General features: G+C 40.1%; 1 protein-coding gene across 7 annotated transcripts in view; it reads right to left on the bottom strand.

Annotated features, from left to right (window-relative positions):
- NFIB (nuclear factor I B) overlaps positions 1–19,990 on the bottom strand; it is a 561,260-nt gene that overhangs the window by 240,481 nt on the left and 300,789 nt on the right. For 3 of the 7 annotated variants that reach the window (XM_068234892.1, XM_068234884.1, XM_068234891.1), the window contains exon 2: positions 6,702–7,233. In XM_068234892.1, coding sequence (XP_068090993.1) covers positions 6,702–7,233 — 532 coding nt within the window. Of the gene's footprint in view, positions 1–6,701; positions 7,234–13,930; positions 14,309–19,990 lie in introns of those variants that run through there. The other 4 variants (XM_068234904.1, XM_068234911.1, XM_068234876.1 and 1 more) reach the window with 4 other exon arrangements.

The raw sequence follows: 19,990 nt of genomic DNA, 5'->3' as shown, positions 1-19,990 counted from the left end.
AATAAGCCTAGCATGCATGCTTATATAGGGATCACTGGGCAGACTGCAGGTAATAAGCCTAGCATGCATGTCTGTTTAGGGATCATTGTGCAGACTGCAAGTAATAAGCCTGGCATGCATGCCTGTATAAAGATCACTGGGCAGACTGCAGGTAATAAGCCTATCATGCATGCCTGCATAGGGATCGCTGGGCCGTCTACAGGTAATAAGCCTAGCAAGCATGTCTGTCTAAGGATCACTGGGCCGTCTACAGGTAATAAGCCTATCATGCATGCTTGTATAGGGATCACTGGGCCGTCTACAGGTAATAAACTTAGCATGCATGTCTGTATAGGAATCACTGGGCCGACTACAGGTAATAAGCCTATCATGCATGTCTGTATAAGGATCGCTGGGCCATCTACAGGTAATAAGCCTAGCATGCATGTCTGTATAGGAATCACTGGGTCATCTACAGGTAATAAGCCTAGCATGCATATCTGTATAAGGATCGCTGGGCCGTCTACAGGTAATAAGCCTAGCATGCATGTCTGAATAAGGATCGCTGGGCCGACTGCAGGTAATAAGCTTATCATGCATGTTTGTATAAAGATCACTGGGCAGACTGCGGGTAATACGCCTAGCATGCATGCCTATATAAAGATCACTGGGCAGACTACAGATAATATAATAGTTGCATAGTACTTTGCATGGCACAACTGTTGTCTACATTAGAACGAGTTAGGGATGATTAGACCAAGAGACAAATTTATCTCTATTCGAATCTGATTAGAGATAAATTTGTCTCTAATCGAATCTGCCCATACACTACAGGCCGATTCCCGTCCGATTTCAGCATGAAATCATCAGGGAATCGGCTGAGGCGCCGCTGTCCGCATCGCCCCCAAAATGTATAAATGTATGTAATGTAGTGCATTTATACATTACCTGTCCTGTAGCAGTGCGTCGGGTCCATCCGTCCATCTCGCCGGGCACGCGCTAGCGGCGCATAGCGTCTGACGTCAGCCGCTATGCTCCTTCGTGACATTAGAGTGCTGCCGGCGTGTATGCGGAACCCGGCGAGATGGACAGAAACCGAGTGGAGGCCGATACCAGACAGGTAATGTATAAATGCACACACGCTGCAAACATTTATACATTGCGGCGGCGGGGGTTTCGTCGTCTCGTCGCTCATCCGCAACTCGCCGTACCGTCTCACTCATTCGCAAACCCGCCGTACCGCCTCGCTCATTCGCAAACCCGCCGTACCACCTCGCACCCGACCGACCAACCTCTGCCCGAAATTTTCTAGCATGCGCGATCGACCATGCGGCCAATTTCTGTCCCAAAATTGGTCACCTTTGTCGCTCAGGCATGCACTTGGCAGCACCAATTTTCATCCAATTCGATTATAATAATCAAATTGGATGGTCGATTGGTTGGTTGGTCAGCAAATGTATGGGCCCCTTAAAGTCTGTACATAGCGTTAAAGAAACATTACAGATCAGCCATGGCCAGAAAATTTGGATTGCCAAAAAATCCACTATTTTCTACAGTCAGTTATGCATGCACAAGTACAAATGTAGATATGGAAATAGCAAGCATTCATCTACCGTAATAATGCTTTCACAAACTGTAGCTAAGAAGTGTGGTTAGGCAGCTTATAGGAAGGTGATGTTCACCCATTGCCCTACGAACAGTGGGAGGTATAACCATACAATGTGGTATAAGTATACCAATTACAGCACAGTTAGAAATATTTTGTTAGGTAAAAACGTTTGCCTACATGTATTCCAGGTGTGTGTTCAGCTGATCGCCCAGAGTTGTTAGCTGATGATAAAAAGTGAATTTGTCACTGTGTAAACAAACCTTCTAATACAGAATAACTGTGTACAATTATGTAATGGCTTGAACCTTGAACCCCACTTAGCTACCACCATCCCACCATTTGTGGTTACTTAAAGAGCCCCAGACTACTTTTATTAGTTAGTGACATGACCATTCCAGACGGTACTTTCAGGGCCTGGAACCACACACGGTGCTGGCATTGTGAGGGTTAACGGTACGCTATACCACTAGGCTGCAACACAGAGCTTTCATTAGTCCTCTCCTTCAGATACAGAGAAGACAGTGGATGGAGCAGTCACATGGCTTCTACAGCAAATTAAAACATTTTGAGAACTGTTTTTCCAAGCTACAAATCATGAGCGAGGAGGAGGCATGGTGGCTTTGGATGGTAACAGTAATTATGTACATTACATTTTTCCCTTAATATACATGAAACATTCTGTACGACAGTTACGTTTCTACTGGAAACCATTACAAACATGCAGGTCTTTTTTATACTACTGTCTTTTATCTTATTGATCTACAAACACATTTACTGGTTTTCAGTGTGTAATGCGTCCTTCTAGGCAAAATGATTATGGAAAAAAAATATTGTGCTGATATGGACATATTAGCTTATTAATGTAGACACACACCCATGTGAGTATATATATATATATATATATATATTCTCTTATACACACATAAATCCACACAGACATAGGCACAAAATAAATGCCTATTAGACACACATACACTTACAGAAACAAAGAGGCATTCAAAGCAGTGATTCTCCCTGAAACAAGCACGTAATGCAGCTTTCATTCTGTGATTGTCAAAAACTTTACAATTTGCCCACTGCAATGCAGATACCAACCAACGAATCAAAGGCATTCAGAAGCTAGACAAAGAGGGGCTGATGCCAACCTCGGTGCCAGTGGCAACCATTATTGGCATCATGCAGATTCTCTGTCTTTTTTTGTACTCTTGGCACTTGACAAACAAAATGGCGGATCTTCATGAAACAGTCCATAGCAGAAGGAGGAAAAAAAACAGTGAATAAATAGATTAAGGCAGCAGACGGGATTAAAAAATGTCCACATAAAAATCTCAGTAATTTACAGCCTGCTTCTTCTGATATTCAGATGATGACTAATCCTATCAAGATAACATAGAGAAATAAAATGCTCAATAAATAAAAAATGGTTGGTAATTTTATTCATGCACAAAAGCTGTCTAGATTTTATATGAGTTCAAAGTTTCTTAACTTCTTTCTTGTCCAATTTTTCAGTATTCACTGGCATTAGTGCTTAACTCCAAAGTTGCTAAATTTGATTTAAAAAAATGGCTTTTTTCAGTATTTAGTGCCAGGAAAAAATGACGTAGCAATATATTTCCAGCACCAAATGATCGTACATGAGACTGGAATAAATACTAATGCTGATAAAATGCAATATATCAAATATTGTTAATTAACCACTTATTATTTTAAAAGGCACATTACGGACTTTGTTACTTCACGAAATTGTCAATATATTGAAGCATCGCTCGACACTGCATTGCGGATGCCAACCAACGAATCACAGGCCTTCTGAGCTAAACAAAGAGGGGCTCATGCCAATCCTAATGCCACTGCCAACCAACACTGGCATTCAACCTAGCCTTCCTCTGCGTGCCATGGAGAGAAAAAAAAACAAAAACATACAAACTTACACTGATTCAACCACACTCTGCATCAAAGTATATACGTGGAGATTATATATATATATATATATATATATATATATATATATATATATATATATATATATATATATATATACACACACACACATTTATATACACCGGCATATATATTAAAACAACTTTAAAATGTACACGTTTTTGTTTATAAATACAAGTGCCTAAACAACAATCAGACAGTAAATTATGGTTTGACAGTAAGAAAATATAATTACATTATTAAGAAACACAAATACATTCAGACATGCACACGTGCACAAGAACACACACACACACATGCGCTAAGTGATATCATTAAATGCTCGCACACATGCTTTGCATAGTCTATTACTATTATTTTTAACAACTAAACTGAGAAACTGCCAACTTTTGTTATTATAACATATCCTAATTGAGTATTTATTTAAATAAAAATAAGCAAGACATGGGTTAACAAGTATCAGGTAAGTAAGGGACAAATACTTTGTGTTTTTACGCTTCATAACGAAAATAACCTTTACGTAAGTCATTTTGTAAGTTCTGATCATTCCTATATTTATTTCTTGCCGTGTTTATCTCTGTTAACAATGTAGAATGTATTCAGGTGCGTGTTTTTAACACACTGGGCCTGATTTATTTAAGAGAGAGATACTAGCATTGCTGTTTTCACTTCAAATACCTCATCAGGCTCATGCAAATTTCTATTTTTGTAAATTCCTCGGAATCTAAATAGGTATTTGAAGTGAGAACTGGCTAGGTGAACATTTCTCTCTTTAATGAATTGGGCCCATTGAGTCTTACCCATGTAAATAAAAAAAGCCCAAATATCTTCAGAATCAGATTACACAAAAACACATAAAAGACCTGTCACACAAAACAGACCTGTTAAATATGAGGACACCGAAAATACAGTTCATTTAAATTGTTTTAACTCTTAGTAAGTTCTAACAACACAAATTGAATCAGTCAGAGCAATTAAAACTGAATCAGAATATTTCATCCCTTCTATACTAAATCTACCTGAGTGTGAAGTTGTCCATCCCTACAAAGCAAATAAAGACAACAGACACCTAGTGAAGTACACAGGCCAAGTGTACCATTGTTTTCATAATGCAGGCCAACACGGAGTCAGAATATCTACTATAGCTACCGTATTTACTTGTAATAAAAAATAAAATCACCAGAAAATACTGCAAAAATCCTACCACAAATATCCAGTAATCAAAAGTTATGAGAATGTTGTCACTTCATTTAGAAATATTTCTCATGAACAACTAAAAGCTAACTCAAGACTGGGGTATTTTGTTGAAATGAACCATAGCTAGGTTCTACAACTGTGTCAGAATTGTTCCCCATGGCGATTTTTAAACAAAACAACAACTGATTCACACAGTTTTTCCATAAGGCTGTCCAGTATTTCTTTCCTAAACTGTGATTTGCTTTAACATCATTGTCAACGTAGCTTGAATCAATGCTGGGATTTCTTCTGGAACCAAATTTATGGTACCTGTTATCATCTGATTCATTTGACGAATAGCTCACCGCTGACTTGGATAAGCAGAGTAACTTTAAGAAATCAACCAATCATTTTTAAGGGGACTTCTTTATAACTCTTCCATATGGTTTGCAGTGTTAGAGGCCTTTACATACTGTAGGGAACACCATATATACACAGAATGAAAACTAGTGCTACAGATATAAAGTACCAGCTACTGAAGCAAACTAAGTGTGTGAATCACTCAGGTTATATGAGGCTCTTTCACCTCAACACTCATATAACAAATAACAAATATAAGAGTGAAGTTCTGTTTAAGAAACTTTGTTCTTTCCACTTAATTTCCTTATAACGCTAGCAACGTCGCGTGCTAAACATTCCAGAGGAGGAAAGTTTAATATTCAGATATTATACAGGGGAATACGCGCAAGTATACAACACATTAGTCAGCTGCCAAATCATTAAGAGGGATGCTTCAAACAGCTCATTAAGGCACTAATAAGAACATTCATTTAGGTGTGAATAGTAACTGGGGGATATATATATTGTGAATATGGCAGGTGAAAGTCGCGTAGGTTAAACAGGTGACACAACTAGGAAAATCAAGTGTCAAGTGCAAACTTCATACAATATGGCGTATAAGAATAAAAGAAGGCACAGTTTCTGGAAGATAAACATTTTATTAATGAGCTTCCCCTGACAAATACTATCTAAGTGTATTTGTATATGTTCTGCTCTTTGGAATGTTAAATAATGCATGCTAAATAATGCATGCTCTTAATCTAAAGGCCAGAATAATGCAAATTTAAATTTAAAAAAAAATCAGACTAAGGGCATGCAGTTACAGCCACATTAAAAGTTAATGACAAAATGTATCACATTTTATGAAATTAGATCCACCCCTGTTTAAACTGAACTTACGGTACATTTAAAAGTGTTCCAAACAACAGCTAAACTCCACAATTTTATTTTAAGTCCTCAAAAATAAATGCCATCTAACTTTTCAAGAGTAGATAAGATGGAAAATCCTATTATTATTTCACAACTTCACGAACATTCTAAATTCGCCAGAAAAAATGTACTAAAAAAGCAGATGCAACTAAAGTGATGGAAAGTGCACACTCATTTTGTGTAAGTAAAATGAGACTGTACTGTAATAGTAATGGATGCATCGGGTGTAAACTTTGGCTTATTATATCATGCAGCCTGGGGATTAAAAGTTTGCAACATCCAAACCACAGTGTTCAAACAGGTCCATGCTAGTTAAGCATAGCTGCAATTTGGATAATACAGTAATATCTTAACATACTAATAAGCAGCTGTTATTGCTGAAGAGTAAAACAAATTTACCACATATTTAAAAGCTAAAGCCTCAATGCTTGATAAATATATATAGCGCCATGGAATATGTTGGTGCATTATAAATCAATAATAATGGTACATATATGCGTGTGTGTTTGGCCAGGTAGTCCTCCTCCGCTGTGTCTCAAGTCTGTAAATTACCATTTAATATACAGCGCTGGGTAATAATCCCCCAGTTTTTAGGCATTCAGTTATATAGAGAGCTATATTTACATACAATTATGCTGCATAGATACGCAATTGTACCTGATATCTGCATACAACAAGCAGGTGTTGCATCTTTATAGCTAGCAAAGCCATGAGTTTTGAAACTTACCTTGGTCCTGCACATAGTACGCCAAGAACAAGTCAAGCTCCTTGACCGATACAGTTATGTGATGTGGCTGGACGCAAAGTGCTGGATTGGTGCAGTGCGGTGATTTGACGAGCCGTTCCCCGTCCGTACTTTCCAGGGGGATGCCTTTAAAGAGAATGACCATGACCAGATCCAGACGCCAGACCTTGTCGGCCTGCCGCAGGCAATCGATCCTCCGGATTTTGCCTTTCTGGTCTGGGTTGGATAGTACACAGCAGGGGTGCTTCTTCCCAGTCACGGTGAGCACAAAATCCTCCCGGTACTCCTGGCGGATGTCTTTCCGCAGCTTGGCTAGCAGCCTGGATGCCCATTTCTGCTTGATTTCTGGCTTCTCACTCAAAAGTTCATCCTTGACTGCTCTCTCCTCATCTTTCGACATTCGCTTTTCATGCTTTTTGAAGTACTTGCGCTTACGGGCTTGGAGGTTGAACCATGTATAGGCGATTGCACGGACATGTGGAAGAAGAGCCTCAATGAATGGATGGAACTCATCCTACAGGAAGAGATGGAAACATTATTAAACATTGGCAAGTGGTATTTTAGGCCGTTCGACACATAAAATTGTTGCTCACATAAATTTTTTTTTATTTCTATGGATATACAAACTGCAAAGTGAGCTGAAATACAAAATGCACTGATCGACAAAATGATTGACAAACTGTTAAAGCCTCTGACATTTAATACATTTAAATGTTGACCCAGCAAAATATCCATCATAACACATGAAGCTTTCTATGCAGCTTGATCATGATGCACCAAGCAGTACCATTATTGTATGCCTGTATCTTTTTTTTCATGCAGAATGCACACTACACAGTTAAAAATGGGATGCAGAGATGTTCAGGAGACAGCAGTGAATGCCACAGTTCATTTTTCCTCTTGGTGGCACAGGGAAACAAAGCCGAGCTACAGGCTCTGAGCTGTGCCACTCAATTCCCGCTTTCAGAGCATGCTCCCAGCAAGAGTCTGCTAATGGTACAGGGAGCATGCGCTATTAGTATGATCCATTTCCTTATCTACAAAGACAGGCAATCCTGCACTGAGGCATCACCACTGCAATTGCATGCAAGAGGAACCAGTGCCACAGATGCACAAGTCTGGAATACAGCTGACTTTTTATGTGCATATACTTTGTAAAGTGCTTCTCTGAATCTCCAACATCATCTAATCTATTATTCCCCATTATTGTTGTTCATCTAAAAAAAAAAAAATGATAGACACCCATAGTATCTGAGTAAACGACCTTGATCTATGACTTATAACACATGGTGATTGGTAATTAAATTTATATCACAAAATTATAGTAATACATATGTTGTGAATTCTAAAGCTTTGAATAAAAAATAAGAATTGTTTTGCCATGCATTACCTGAACTTCTGAAAACTACACAAAATATATAAAACTATCATAAATCTTGCAAAATGTGGGACAGGTTTACCAATAGTTTGACTATAGCAGGGATTAAACGTTGAGCTCCACTGAGTGACAGTGACATGGCTATATACTCTGTACAGAGCTGAGAAAGAAGTCAGTGCTAAATACATGTATATTACTAATAATGTGCTATGTGAGTGTATTTTGTCATTCAATAGCTAAAGTCATGAGGTGCAGTCGTTTTTGCAGGCCACTGAACACTGAATAACATTCCTTTAAAACTGGCTTAAGGAAGGGGTACTCTGTGTATTGCCATACTGGTTGCAGGCAAGTCTCCCTTATGCACTAATGGCAGCTTTCACCACAAATGGATTTTGAAACCATCTACACTGTGAACCAATCCACGGTAGACAGTGCAAAATGGCAGTGTAGAAAGCTGCTGACAGTGGCCATGCCTATGCTTACTGTGACAAGGGGCGCTAATGGTCAAACAGGAATATGTGTATATTAACCATTTCACGTCTCTCACATAAAACTACTTTACCATGATGTCTCAAAGCATAACAATTATTAGAAAAAAAACTACACATTTCTGATAATCATATTGCTATCAGATAATGCGGACAAAAATGATATAATTATAGAGACACAATTTTGCCTTTATGTAATAAAACCCCAAAAGACCAAGCGTGTGTCCTTAGTTTGCATGATTATAACTACAGCTATATAGCATGTGGGGCTGATTTACTAAAGGAAAACTTATACCCATTCAGATTCAGGGAAGTTCCTATGCCCTGAAAGGGAAGATATGTTTTGGAACGGAATACACGTTCGCCTAATTCTCTTGTAGTAGGTCAAACCCTGTGACAAAGCGAGGCTAACCCCAATGCACATCAAAGAATTACACCTGGAGCCTAACTTTTCAGTTTCCCCATCTTGTTATCACTGGAAATGTCTCCTAACGATGTCCTACTGGCTTGTAGATTGGAAAGACAGACTCTTAAATACTGCATTAATATGCCCATCCGGTGAAAAAAAACACATATATATATATATATATTTATTTATTTTTTTATGACACGCCGTGTACTGAATGCTTTAGTAAAACTAAGGCGGTGTGTTGAAATATACCATCATGCTTTTCAGCAGGCCCCTAAGCTATTAAATATCACCAGTAAACAGTAAAGCAAATGTTTGGTGAATGACTTTAAGGGTGTTTCTGAAATACTCACCTCTCCCCAAAAGACAAACATACTTTTCATTACTGAAATTAACAATCTGTTGTGCAACTATTGCATTGAATTAGCAGGCAAAAAGTTTAACTCGTATTGTTACTGCCTGTAAAACACATCATCAGGGTATTACTTACAAATGTTAGCTATAGTAGATGATCACATGGCAAACGATGCTATCCCAAATGCTAATAGTGCGACACAATCAGTTAATTTCCACTAAACTGTGCTAATGCTTTAAAATAGTATTTTCAGACATTAAGAACGAATGGATATGTGAATTAATGAATTCATGAATTTACCACAAAAAAGCAATATACGCTACACAATTACACGATGTCTTATATCACAGGAATGTGAGGAAAGCGTGCAGTTAACCGCTTCTTTTTGTTTCACATATGTATATAATCAACCTATTTTGGTTATATTTTGTGTTGGGCCAGAGAAGAAGGTGAAACGCATTCTGTTCTTTGTGTGAAAAGGGAACAGTATTTCAAGCAAGAAGCAGGCCATGAGAAGTATGGCCTACCTTCCTACCTGGACTACCCACTTCTATTTTACAACAGAAAAATCTGCACCATACACTCAAAATGCTCATCTCAGAGCAAATCTTGATCATGTACAGGCAGTGACATCACTGATAGAAGTATATATGCAGAGATGTAAAAAACAAAAAAACAAAAACAAAAAAACAAAACAAAAACAGGGATCACCTTAATTTACAAAGGGCCAGAGTCACATATCTGTTCTGTAAGGCAAAAGGGTGAATAATAAGTCTACCCATAACCATATCTGCCCCAGCTTAGTGTAAAACCAATATGCTCATAAAGTACAAGGAAGCTAAAAATATTTGATGAAAAGCAATGATTATTTTTACTGTCTCTTATTCTCTCTCTCTCTCTCTCTCTCTCTCTCTCTCTCTCTATATATATATATATATATATATATATTCAGTTGACACACAAGCATACGCATGCAGTATGAACCTGATGGAATATATTTAAAATAAAAACAGGTGATATTATGGCTGCTGAAATACATCACAGGCCTGGACGGCATTGCAACAGCTTTATACTTACCTTAATGCATTCCGCAATAGTGACATGATAGAATGCAGTCACATATATGAAAATCTTATAACAAAAAGGTATGATGTGTGTATTTCAAATAACGCAGGTCTGCACATATTTTGCATTAAAAAAAACAACTGCACTATATCATTAGTGAATTTGTTCAGCATGTGAAATATTTTCTGAACTACTGCTTGCCAAGGAAATGGATCTCATAAAACGTATCCTAAACGGGGACCTAAAATAAAAGTTTACAGGGCCTTCTGCAACATTTGCAGATAGCACAGCATTGTGATCATGCTTCCAATTACTCTCCACAACAATTCCCCATATTAAGGAAAGCAATTTATTTTCTGAGAGGAAATACTGATACTGTATCCTAATATACCATATATATATATATATATATATATATATATATATATATAGTTTGCGTGTCTACCTATCTACTAATTAAACTGACCATCCTATATGTGCAATTTTGTGCATACATGCAAATAAATGTGGGAACAACATAAGGTGTCTACGGATAAAAGAAGACTAGCTTATTTTTTGGAATGTCAAGGCTACCATCTGAATGTAACAAATATTACAAAATGAGTGAGAACAGGCAGAATTAGGGTAAATATAACTTTCCAGGACTAGCCAAATAAAATAATCTCTAAAATAAATTGTAAGTACAGTAAATCCTTTCTATAGAATTTTACGTACATTAAATCCATTCCTTTAGCAAACCTGCCCAAATGAAACATTTATGGAATATATTTATTAAATGTACAAAATGGTGCTAAATGGCATGTAAATATGAATAGTTCAAAGAAATAGAGGGCACAGGTCACCAATTCTAATGAGAGAATTCCCTACATTTTATGACAAAATACATTGTTAAGGACCAAAAAATAACAATAGGTAATATAAATGTATTTTATATAACCCATTATTAGGAAGTGTAATATATATATATATATATATATATATATATATATATATATATATATATATTACACAAACATGTAAGTGTGTACATGTACATTTAACCATATGAATGCACACGGTTGGTTGATTGTATATATATATATATATATATATATATATATATATATATATATATATATATATATATACATGTACACGTCATAATACAGTCTAATCAAATAGCTGATTACGCACATGTATACACATTGCAATACTGCCTACTCAAACAGCATATGGTATTTAAAGTACAGTATTGAAAAGCTATTTTAAAATATTTTCTCATAAAAAACAATTAATAGAAAAATAGCTACGGTACTTAAATGAGTTGTGGCATCTATATTGAATATGACTATTTTAATTTATCCTGAATATTTACATATAAAATAAACCTCCATATTTATACTATTTTTTTTTAGTAGCTATACTAATTTAAGTTAAAGAGTGAAATTATTTTATTGTGACCTGTTAATACAGAAGCCATAAATTAAGAAACATGACCATTTGTAATAGAGACATACACGTGTACAGGTGCAAACTGTCCCTAAATAACTTTGGAAGATGCCAGTATCCGAAACACTTTCTGAATAAAATACAACTAGTCACTTGAACTCACATGCCAAACAAAATATAAACAGTACAAAAAGTGTCAGCCAAAAAAACTACAGGACCGCATCCAATCACAGAATCGCCTTATCGTTGTCTTCATCTTTAATTACAGTTTGTGAATGCCTCAGTATACTTGTAAGGTAATGATTTACACATGTAATATCTCCTAATTTGTAATTACATTGGAAATCTTAAATGTTTCAGCTCCTAATATTTTAAATGACTGAAAAATGGTTATATTTAACTACGCACCAGCTGGCACTCAAAGTGTTTATTGTCCTAGGCTAATGTAGGCCTATCCCAAAATTTCTGTACGGTGATCTCAGTTTTTTGTTATATGTGCCAAAAATAAAATTGTATTGCTTGCACCAGCTTCTTGACTGGATTAAAAGACCTATCACAAATTCATAAACTCTATTAGCACTTTTAAAAATGTGCATTTTAAATATTTACTGCAAACCTGGTGCAGAAAAAAAATAAAAGCAGGCAATATCAATGTTTAAACTGACGGAAAGAAATCTCATTTGCAGTGCATGGCCCGCACTTAGATTAATATAGGTGTACACTATCAATAGCTCAAAAAGACACTAAAAATGACAACTTTGATGTCATTGGAATAAAAAAGATGACACATAAAAGGTATTCTGAAACAAATATGCTATATATATATATATATATATATATATATATATATATATATATATATATATATATATATCTTGCCAGATTTTTGCAACTGAAGCTTTTAGGAAGTGGTTGTTAGAGATAAACGATGTTGCAACATCATATTTTTAGCATTGAAATGTTTAAGATTTCCAATCTTTACCAATACTAATGACAATTCCTCACAGCAAATCTATATTTCAGCCTAGCTATGCTAGTTTTTTCCTTTTCTGTGCTGGCAAACAGAAGCATGTGCTCAGTACATCCAGATGACAAATACAGAGCCAAACTCACTAACCACCACACAGGAAAGGGATTCCCACACAGGCAACCCTTTGCCTCACTCAACTAAAAAAATGACATGGCAGAGATTCATTTTAAAATGAATGTGGCCAGCATTTTTCTAATATTACACAAATGTGATCAAAAGTCTGAAGCCACCGTTCACTAAAATCAGCTTACTACAAACAGATCCCTCCACACCACATCCCACTTGCCAAGTGTCCCTGGTCTTCCAGGGGCAGATGCGGGCAGATTGTCCCTGGCAACCAGCTCCTTGCTTTTCAGCACTATACACTGAAATCCAGTGTTCCAGCGAGCTGGCCTTTATCGTGGATAACGTACATCACGTCTCCTTGTTATGCACACACATATCTTATAATAACCGTGTTCTCTCGCTCTGTGCACTACAGTCACAATTGTCCGCTGTAGCGGATTGCATCGCCTGCCAGCGTTCCGCGGCTGCTGCGCTCGTCCATAGGAGAATGGACAGAGAGGTATACTGGCCCAGTGATGGTCACCTCGGGCCGGACTGGGACATATAAGCAGCAGGGAGCCCCTGGAGATGCTGATATGCGGCCCCCACGTCCCGCTACGTCCCCACGCGAGCCCCGAAAAGTCCCGGCAACTTCTATCCCGGGCGGCCGCGCTCCCTTCACGCGCAATGGAACGTTCCCCCGGAGCACTGAGCACACCGGCCGGGCGCTACCATATCAGAGCTCGCAGGAGACGCGGAGCGGCAACTTTCCTGAGAGTGCGGGAACCGCTATGCGTGCTTCGTAACGCTAAAAACGCCATTGGGACTGGTGTAAGGGACGGGAGGATAGAGCGCAAGGCAGCGCCTGCAGATATATAATGATGGCACAAGCCGCGCACACCTTGCATGGGACCTGTCACCACACAGCCAGGTCGGGGGAGCTGTCAGCTGCTGCAGCATGCACGTGCTACTAGAACACACACAGCACACATATACAGTATATATATATATACCTGAGTCAGGCAGATAGGAGAATACATCATGGCTTGGCTTGCTAGGCTCCCCAGAACAGTATCCGAGGGGAGAGAGAGATCACCTAGGCATGGTCCCCTGTACAATGCAGCGTCTCCGGACTCCTCCTCGCGTTACTGGCCGCTGGCTGCCCTGAGAGCTGGCATAGCACGCCGTGCCCCCCGCAGCCCGCCCGGGCTCACCCTATCACAGGAATACGGAGCGGGATAGGATGTCTCCCCGCACTCCTCCGCTCACTCAGCTCGCAGCGCCGGTTACACCCTCTGCACCGCTTCAGCTTTCCAAATCACACTTAAGGATTTCGGATTTTTTTTTATTATTATTATTATTTAATTACACAATCATCAAGGAGACACACTCCTCCCCCTGGTGCGTTGTGTGCTTCTCTCCTATATGTCCCCCCGCCCCCTCACATGCCCACAACTCGCAGGGTACCGGCGCCCTGCAGGGAGAGGAGGGGTTAAATTCTGGGGGGGGGGAGGCTGCGCGAGGAGCAACTCTTCCTCTCGTCCCGGAGCACAGTACAGTCTATACTCTATAATGTAGTGGCTATACTGTCACTGTGCATTGCTATAGGCACCAGCATGCAGCGCCCTGGCACCAGCCATAGTGTTGGAATGTGATGCAGTGCACTGTACTGTCACTGCTGCAGGGTGACACAACTGACTATACACTGGGGCAGTGACCAGGGCCAGCTCCACCACCACTCTATGCTCTATAGACTGACTTATTGCGGCCTCAACAGCGGTCAGAGGAGCAGCTATTGACTTTTGACTACTAGTGGCTGAGGAGTTTGAGCGCTGAAGAAGCTGCGTTCTCTACGCCCTGCGCCTCACCTCTGACTCTCCCGCCCCTCTGCCCTCCCTCTCTGCGGTTATCTAGGGTGAGGGCAGCCGGGTGTGGCTGGCTGCAGCTGACTTTCTTAACTGTTTGGGTACCTCACCAAAAGTGACTCCTAAAACAGGTACGTGGAAAGCAGTTTCACATGAGGAACTTTTGGACTTTAGAGATACTTTCAGTTCTAGGCATGAAAGGTTGCAGGGGGCTATAAAAAGTAACATACAAAAGGCGAAATTGTTACAAAATGGTAAAGAAGCACAGCAACAATATCCCAAAGGTAAACATGTAGCTTTGGTGAACTATGAGCATTTTACCTCAAATTGGGGGAATTAGATAAAGTGTCAAGTAAGGTAAGACTTCAATTATATATAATATATGCAAATGTGATGATGTGCATTATACTTTCTCTCTCTCTATACATAGATATATACACATGAATATACCAATCAGTCACAATATTAAACCACTGACAAAGTGAATAACAATGATCATCTCATTACAATGGCATCTGCCAAGGTGTGGGGTATATAACAGCAAGTGAACAACCAGTTCTTGGACGTGATGTGTAGGAAAATAGGCAAGCGTAAGGATCTGCGCAATATTGGCAAGGACCAAACTGTGATGGGTAAAGTAATAGGGTTGAAGCATCTCCCAAACAGCAGTTCTCGTGAGGTGTTCCTGGTATGCAGTGGTTAATGTCTATCAAAAATGATCCAAGGAAGGACAACTGGTGAACTGGGGATGAGGTCATGGGTGCTCACAGCTCAGTGATGCGTGTAGAAGGTTGAAGGCTAGCCATCTGGTCCCATACCACAGAACATCCACTGGAGCACAATTTACTGAAAAATGCAACTGCCCCATAGCAGTCATAATGCCTATGCTGACTCCTATCCACCGCTGAAAGCATACACAATGGGCGCATCAGCTTCAAAAGTGGAGATTGAAACAACAGAAGAAGATGGCCTAGTCTGATGAATCACATTCAGGCTTCTTGCACACTGCAAGCGATTCCGATTCAGATTCCGCTTTTTAATCAGTTTTTACCTCCGATTCAGATTCAGATTTGCAGTGTGCAAGGAGCAAACTGCAAATCTGAATCTGAATCGGAAGTACAAACAGATTAAAAAGCGGAATCTGAATCTGAATTGCTTACAGTGTGCAAGAGGCCTCACACATCTAAATTCACTAGATCTCAATAGATCAAGCATCTGTGAGAAGTGCTGGAAAAATAAGTCCAATCTGTGGAGGCTGCGCCTAGCAACTTACAGCATGTAAAGGCTCACATGTTGCTGCCAGATACCACAGGACACTTTCTGCGGTCTTCTAGAGTCTCCCATGCCTAGATGAGCCAGAACAGTTTTGGCGGGACAAGGGAGACCTACACTATATTAGGTGTTTCATTGTTTTGGCTTATCAGAGTGTGTTTGTGTGTATGTATAAGTGTTGTATTCCTTCTTTCTGATTATTTAGTAATAGACTGCAAAATATGTTGTATTCTAGCTGTTCAGGTTTAAGAATAATTTGTTGGATGCTTTAGGCAGTGAGACAGTTAAGGCCGAGGCAGCATGGGACACATAACATATTTTGGAGCTGGAAGCAGCTTCTTTTTTCCCACTCTCACATACACTTAAGGGCTGACAGGGGAACAGTATAACATTCCTGTCAAGTCACACTCATTTGGAATAAGTCCCACTCATTAGGAATAGGCTTACTTTCCAGCCTCAGTGCCCAGGGCTGGAAGCAGACTTGCTCTTGGAAATCATTTTGTGTCTATCTGGTAGAGATGTACGCATTGGGCTCAATTCTGGTAGCTATGCGAGGTGAAGTAAATAGTAGTCGGGAAAATACCTCATTCGCTTTGGTTTTTTTTCGTTTAATTCTGACACATTTTCTCGCCTCTGGATGATGTTTGTTAAATTACCGACAGAGGGAGGAAACATGCGGTATCTGAGTGGTAATCATGAGGTATTTTCCCGACTGCTATGCTTGTGGGGCTTATGGGAGTGGATTTTTTTTATGTTTTGTTCAATATCCCTCCCTCCCGCTCCCCCCCCCTTCCCACTTCCGTACACGCCCTCCCGACCCCATACACTATTCATTTAAAACCACTGAAAGCGCTCAGACCCCCCCCCCCCCCCACACACACACACACACACACTGTACACTCCCTCCCAACCCCCAGCCACTATTTAGGTAAACAGTACCCCCATCCCCCCCACCGATCCCCTGCAGCGCTGTGAGAGGAGCAGTAGTGCTACTCACCCTTGTGGCTCTCTCCAGCGTTGATCGCACATCCTCCTCCTCCTCTGTACAGCTCCATCAAGCCGCGTCCCCGGTACGGTAAACAGCCGGAGCTGTATGAAGGAGAAGGAGGGTGCGCGATCAACGTCGGAGAGAGCCACAATGGTGAGTAGTACTACAGATGTACTCAAGTTCAATCACTGCGCATACTTCAATCCCTGTAAGATCATAAAAACATATAGTGCCCAATATTGTTTGCATCAGGCTATAGCTAACACCCCGTGCTGCACACCAGGGGGTAATGCCACCACCTTACAGGGGAAATGTAACAGGTCCCCCCTCCGTGCCCGCACTCACCGGAAGTGCGTCTTGCTCAATTGCGTATCAAATCAAACTGCTTTGCCAGCCAAAGAGATTCAAGCAGGTAATTAAAAACACATCCATTTATTGGATTAAAAGCATCCGCAGGCTTACAGTTCCAAGGACACAAGTTTCGGCTCCACCGCGGATGATCTAGAGCCACTCGCTCCCACTGCTTGTCCTGCTTCCGGATTACGTCAGTGCGCTCCTCCGACTCCGCCCTACGCGTTTCGTCACGATCCGTGACTCATTCAGGGGCTGGAGGACAGCACTGACGTAAGACTCTTATGGCTGCATGGCGTTCCCCCCCGCCCTGGCTCCACCTGCAACTACGCCCTCTCTACTACAGATGCACATATCACAGCGCTGCAGGGGGATCAAGTGGCGGTGGCGGGGGCAGCGGCAGAGCGATCGGGAGGGAATTAATTGGAGTTCAGAGCACGTTTTATTAATTTACCTATACACTCGCTATATACAGGGGGAATATGACTATATATACAATAGCTATATACTGGGGGGGGATCTGGCTACATATATTAACTACACAAATGGGGGAATGTGACTGACTATATATACTGGCTATATGGGGGGGGGGGGCACTGGCTATTTACAGGGGGGTCTGAATATATACTGCCTATATACAGGGGGTCTGAATATATACTTCCTATATACAGGGGGATTCTGAATATTTACTTTGGCTATATACAGGGGGGATCTGACTATATATACGCTAGCTATATACTGGGGGAGGGGAATCTGGCTATATATATACTAAGTATATAAATGGGGGGACTGGCTATTTACAGAGGGATCTGAACATATATACTGCCTATATACAGGGGGATCTGAATATATGCATTGGCTATATACAGGGGGGATCTGACTATATATACTTGGCTATATATTTAGTATAGACTATATAGTATAGACTGGGGGCAATTTTTCTAGGCTACCTATAATGGAGGCAACTATTCCAGACTACCTATACTCGGGGCAACCATACTACGCTGCCTATACTGGGGGTCAACTATTGTAGGCTACCTATACTGGATGCAACTATTCCACGCTACCTATACGGGGGACGCCTATACCTGGCATTACCCGCCACACTCACTCCTTTCCTTTTTTGGGGGGGGGGGGAGGGGGTTCATTTAATACCCAGCACCCGGTGTCAAATGACCTAGGTACACCACTGCTGGGAACACGTAATACCTCTCTTAGCTATATTGGGCATACTTAATACCTTTCATAGCTAAAGTCTTATGCCAGGAATACACAATGACATTTTTCAGCAGATTTACTGTCCGATTGATTTTCCGATCGTTCTTCTAATCGATTTCCATTCACTTCTATGAGAAATCGATCAGAAAAACGATTGAAAATAAGATCAGACATGTCTGAAACCATCTATAAGCCAAAAAATATCATGATGTATTCCCAGCAGTAGTCACAGAACTGCATTTACCGTGTGGTAGAGGTAGGTCTAATTATGGGACGTAAAAGACATGCAAACATGCACCTTATTTCACTTCAGAATTTAAGTGTGGGGTATTTTATCACAAAATACCACACATTTTTAGTCGAAAATTACCTCATGAAAATTACATGAGGTAAAACTTTACTTAAACTACCAGAATTCAAATGTTGATTTTCCTCATGAGGTAAATCCAATTCTATGAGGTAATTATCAACTAAACGCTACCAGAATTGAGCCCATTGTGTCGATCTTTAATAGCCCCTCAGAAAAATGTTGTTGAGAGACTGGACAGTTGCAACATTTTATACACTTTTTGTTTCTAAATGATATGCAAATCTTACCACTCCAGACCAGCAATAGCTGAACATATAATTTTACACAATTATTAATCCACACTAAAAAACAAAGACGTCAAAATGGGTATTTGTAATACAGCACTGGAAAAAAAATACAAAAAAATATTCTGTAAACACATTACAAAACCAGCATTTTGTAATAAATATTAAAGAATAAATAGAACAAAAGCACTCAATCATTCACCAGCAATGTGTGAAACAGAGAAGGGCACACAATATAGCACCTCCACTTCCATGCAAATAGTGTAGCACTACAGAAGCGTTACTTAGTTATCAGTAGAATCCAACTATTATTTTATAGAGGATAGTATGGGCTGCACAGTATCGTTTTCTCAAGGTTTTATATGGAGTCTAATATGTCACATAGTCAGGGCCGGTTCTAGACTTTTTGCTGCCTGAGGCAAACTTGTGAGGATGCTCGCCCCCCCCCGAATTTGAATGATCGCACAGAACCCAAGAAAACGTTATAGCTGTGGTGAGCCCCCAAAACACACCCTCAGTATAGGTAGGTAACCAGGTATAGGTGCCACCAGTATTGGTAGCTTGGTATAGTTGCCCCCAGTATAGGTTCACTTTCCGTTTCTGTCTGGTGCTGCCCCCAGACTTCTGCCGCCTGAGGAAATCGCCTCACTTGGCATCATGGGTGGGATCGCCTCACTTGGCATCATGGGTGGGCTGGGCCTGCACATAGGGGAAATGTTTGTCACAAATAATATTACAGTCCTAGTTAACTGGAACTCAGGCATCCGGCAGTCTCAACTAACTGG

Source organism: Hyperolius riggenbachi, chromosome 1, assembly GCF_040937935.1.
Source record: "Hyperolius riggenbachi isolate aHypRig1 chromosome 1, aHypRig1.pri, whole genome shotgun sequence".
NCBI lineage: Eukaryota > Metazoa > Chordata > Amphibia > Anura > Hyperoliidae > Hyperolius > Hyperolius riggenbachi.
This window is presented reverse-complemented; position numbering and strand designations above follow the sequence as displayed.